The 4,329-nt window shown below is 37.5% G+C and overlaps 1 protein-coding gene across 1 annotated transcript in view; it reads left to right on the top strand.

Annotated features, from left to right (window-relative positions):
- The window catches only part of LOC107723324 (calcium-binding protein 7-like), an 8,604-nt gene extending 4,563 nt beyond the window's left edge, over positions 1-4,041 (top strand). Inside the window, exons 2-6 of the mRNA XM_016531888.1 lie at positions 990-1,133; positions 1,526-1,638; positions 2,022-2,169; positions 2,973-3,083; positions 4,037-4,041. Of these exons, the coding sequence (XP_016387374.1) occupies positions 990-1,133; positions 1,526-1,638; positions 2,022-2,169; positions 2,973-3,083; positions 4,037-4,041 (521 nt within the window). The remainder of the gene's footprint in view (positions 1-989; positions 1,134-1,525; positions 1,639-2,021; positions 2,170-2,972; positions 3,084-4,036) is intronic.
- The last annotated feature ends 288 nt before the right edge of the window (positions 4,042-4,329 follow it).

Raw genomic sequence — 4,329 nt, 5'->3', positions numbered from 1 at the left:
GCTTGGCAAATGAAAAAAAATTCAGAATAACATTTCCTTGTGACACATATTAATTACTTTTAATGACAGTTATTAATAATGTTTTATTTGATTGTCTCCTGATATTTAAAGGGCAATCAATCATAGCACTTATTTATCCTAATTTTACTCACTCTGATTAATTGGGAGGAAGTCTCAAAGTGGTCCAACTTTCCAATCAAGCATACACTGTAAAAAAAATCCGTAAAATTTACGGTAGAAAACCGGCAGCTGTGGTTGCCGGAATTTTACGGTAAAAAATACGGTAGCAACGTTTTAGGTTTTACGGTTTTAACTTAAATTTACAGTTAAATACCGTAATTTCATTAACTGATATAATGTTAATATACCAACCTATTGAAGTACTGAAATCTGTTTTGTACCTTTGTAATACACTGATAACCACCAAATGCAGGTGGTGATGAGAACGTCACATGATGAACCAAAGCCCATCACAAGCAGCTTTTAAATACTAACATATATAGAAGGTGCACAGTGTCATTCACACAAACACTAAACACCATCATGGTAACACACGTGAAACTGAAATAATGCAATAAACATTCATTTAACAACATTAGGTGTAACACACAACCCTAATATACAAAATTGATAAGAAAAAACTAAGAAGAAACATGGTTATTTCAACAAAAAAACATCAAATTTGAATGTAATGCAGGGAATTCTGGGAATGTCAATTTACGGTTATTCACTGTAAATTATACGGTATATTACCGTAAAATTAATGTCCAATACATGTAATGTCCAATACAGTTTTTCACCGTATATAGTAGGGGAATTTACCGTTAACCATTTAACAGGATTTTACTGTAGCATTTTTACAGTATCTTACCGTTAAATTCACGGTCATTTTTTACAGTGTACTGATATAGATAATGTTGTCATGTTTAACATTAAAATGTTGTGTCATTGTTCGTTGTAACATGGCGATGTATCTGGCACATCTGCAGAAATCCGTGAAGCCTTTAAGGTGTTTGACCGTGATGGGAACGGGTTCATCTCAAAACAGGAGCTAGGAGTGGCCATGCGGTCTCTTGGTTACATGCCAAATGAAGTGGAGCTGGAGGTGATCATTCAGAGACTGGACATGAATGGTATATCAGCCCTCGCAAAAAGAAACATTCATATCTTTGGACACACATGCTCTTGTGTATTTTATAACATAATGTACGCTGATAATTGTGTGATATTCTCTATAGCACTATTAATTTGTCTTGTTTTGATTACATGATGTAAAACCTGCTAAGGGAGCATTTATCAGAGAGGCATGGTGGAATTGCAAATTCAATACAAAACACCTGCAACAGCAAAACAATTCAATATTGTAATGGTTATTGTGAATCATTGAACAAAGGACTGATGTTTCTGATAATGAATCAAAAGATTATAGTCTGGCTGTTCTGCTGGATCAGCGTAAGATTACAATCTCCCTCAAGAAAAGGTTACAGTGAAGCTGGCCTGTGTTTGTGTATCTTTTATTTCGCAGGTGACGGTCAGGTTGACTTTGAAGAGTTCGTAGCACTTCTCGGACCAAAATTGTCTTCAGCTGGTATGCCTGACAGATTCCATGGAGCCGAGTTTGACTCCGTATTCTGGAAGGTGTGGAGGTTTTCTTTGAAATAATCTCAATTATTTCCCCCATGATTAGTTCCGTCTGGCTTCAGCTTTACTTTGTCCCTTTTTTCTGTGACTCCCTGTGATTACTGGTGGAAAAGAAGATTATTCATACATTATTCACACTCTGCAATTAACTTGCTGACATTTCTTTGGTAGTAATAGCACTGAATTAAAATTAATGTCGAAAGCGCCATTTCAGTCCATTAGAAGGCAATATTCTCTTAAATGTGCTATTTAGTATAACTCATCTGTGCATTGGCCGCTGATCATTTCTAGCAGTTATTTCATCATTTACAGGGATATTTGGCATTTTGAACATTGCTCCTTTAATGAAAAGGTCAATTTTATTCTCCTTGTGTCATTAGTGTGACATGCAAAAGCTGACTGTGGATGAGCTGAAGAGACTCCTGTATGACACCTTCTGTGACCATCTGACTATGAAAGACATCGAGAACATCATCATGACTGAGGAGAGTCACTTGAACAGCCCCGAGTGCCAAGTAGATATTGACAGTAAGTCTTCATACGATAACAATTCTCAAAAGCAAAGCAAAAAATGATAACAAAATTGCAGCAAACATGATACATTGACCTTGGCTGTGAGCATGCCACATTTTCTCCGATGTACCTAATGGACAAAAATAATTAAAATGTTAGAATTCTCGGTGATTGGAATGCTTCAACATATTCTGATTTGTACAACTCGAGACCGTTCGACTACCTGTAGGATTTCATCAAGCGCGTGAGGGAGGCGGTGATGCCCAGGAGGTAATGCGCATTAGTATAATGTGACACAATTCAGGGGGGTTTTTTTTGCGCTCGAACGGAGGTTTCTGTGCACATCGTGCACATCTGTACCCGGTGAATATAAGCTAATGGAACCACCGTAATCTCAAGGAGAGCTTACGGCACGTTGTTTTCGAACAGGCGTTGGGATGCTCTACGTTTATTCTTCAAACCCCGTTGAAGATGTACAGAACACGGGGACATTTCCAGCAATATACACGTACCTGTACCATACAAGCTCCGTCTGAATGGCAATACTTGAATGTTTGAATTCGTGAAATCATATGGCAATAGTTTTTGCACCTGGTGCAAAGCAATCCGCAATCGATCGAATGAATGATCATTCCTGCATGAGCGTGCAGAGTGACTAATCGCACCTGGACCACAATAAGACAGGATGGAGACGAATCAGACACGCGTTTTGATTGTTGGCTTTGAGCTACCAGTAAGCGCTCTGTAGTAAAGTTGCAGCGGCCGAACTACAGGTGCTTTATGAAGATCAGGACACAATCGTTAGTTTGCCCTCGCAGAAATGCCAGTGCGTGCTGTGACTTCCAGGTTCATGTACAGGGGACTTTGCTCAATTCCAGATATCCTCTCCTACAAGACTCCCGTCAGCCTCCCCGAGGATGAAGTGGAGGGTAAGTGATATTTCAGGGAGACGTTGCAGGGAGACGTTATCTGTGGCGATAGTGCTGCCAGTGTACTTGTGAATGTGGATTTCAGCACCATGGAGAGCGCTCTGCGGCAGCCTCTACTGTCCACTATGAAGAAACTGCTTGTTTTTTCCTATAAACTACTATTCAAAATTGTCGCAAATAATTTGAAAAAAAGTAAATATTTTCATTTAGATTGTGTTGGTTTGGAGATAAGCGTTTGAACAAACGCCATCAGATTAAATCTATAATGGAGTTCAAGCTTACAATATGAAGGGTGAAGGTGGGCGTTCATATCTGATCACACACTAATATAGCCGCAAATGTATCTAGTATTTTAATATTTGTATTACATAAAAAAATGATAAATAATACTAAATCTTTTGGCAAAGACACGTTTAAATAACACATGTAAATTACATGAATTGATAATAATTTTAATGGTTGCACCATATAAAAAAACGTTCCATTCTTTACATTCAAGTGTCTTGAAGAAAATACATTTTGTGGAACTACATAGTTTTTAGTTTATATTAATAATTTAGTTTATATTTGTTTTTCTCTTTTTTGATTTTATGCATACCGTTTTTGTATACAGCCTTTTCCATGCATGTGATACACACACCTAGCTAACACTCCTTCAGTTCCAGAGAGATATAGAGGCCTACCTCTTAATTACATAGTGATGTGGGGAATTTTATTATCATATTCTTTTTCTTATACGAAAAAGAGACAAATTTGAATTAAAATATCTATGCTTGTCTATGCTTAGCTACAATTAGGTTACTGTCCATAGGTCGTATGACACGGTTTATGCCATGTTAGCTCGTAAACTTACAATGATATAATTTATCTAATATGTTAAAGTTAACAGATTTTGAACATTGTTCCTTTAATGAAAAGGTCAATATTACTCTCCATTCTCCTTGTGTCATTAGTGTGACATGCAAAAGCTGACTGTGGATGAGCTGAAGAGACTCCTGTATGACACCTTCTGTGACCATTTGACTATGAAAGACATCGAGAACATCATCATGACTGAGGAGAGTCACTTGAACAGCCCCGAGTGCCAAGTAGATATTGACAGTAAGTCTTCATACGATAACAATTCTCAAAAGCAAAGCAAAAAATGATAACAAAATTGCAGCAAACATGATACATTGACCTTGGCTGTTTGTCTCTAGCATATTCGCTCCCTGTGTGTGTCCACGCATCCGTATCATTATGAAGT

The sequence above is a fragment of the Sinocyclocheilus rhinocerous genome, unplaced genomic scaffold, assembly GCF_001515625.1.
Source record: "Sinocyclocheilus rhinocerous isolate Xijiao unplaced genomic scaffold, SAMN03320098_v1.1 scaffold1476, whole genome shotgun sequence".
NCBI lineage: Eukaryota > Metazoa > Chordata > Actinopteri > Cypriniformes > Cyprinidae > Sinocyclocheilus > Sinocyclocheilus rhinocerous.
This window is presented reverse-complemented; position numbering and strand designations above follow the sequence as displayed.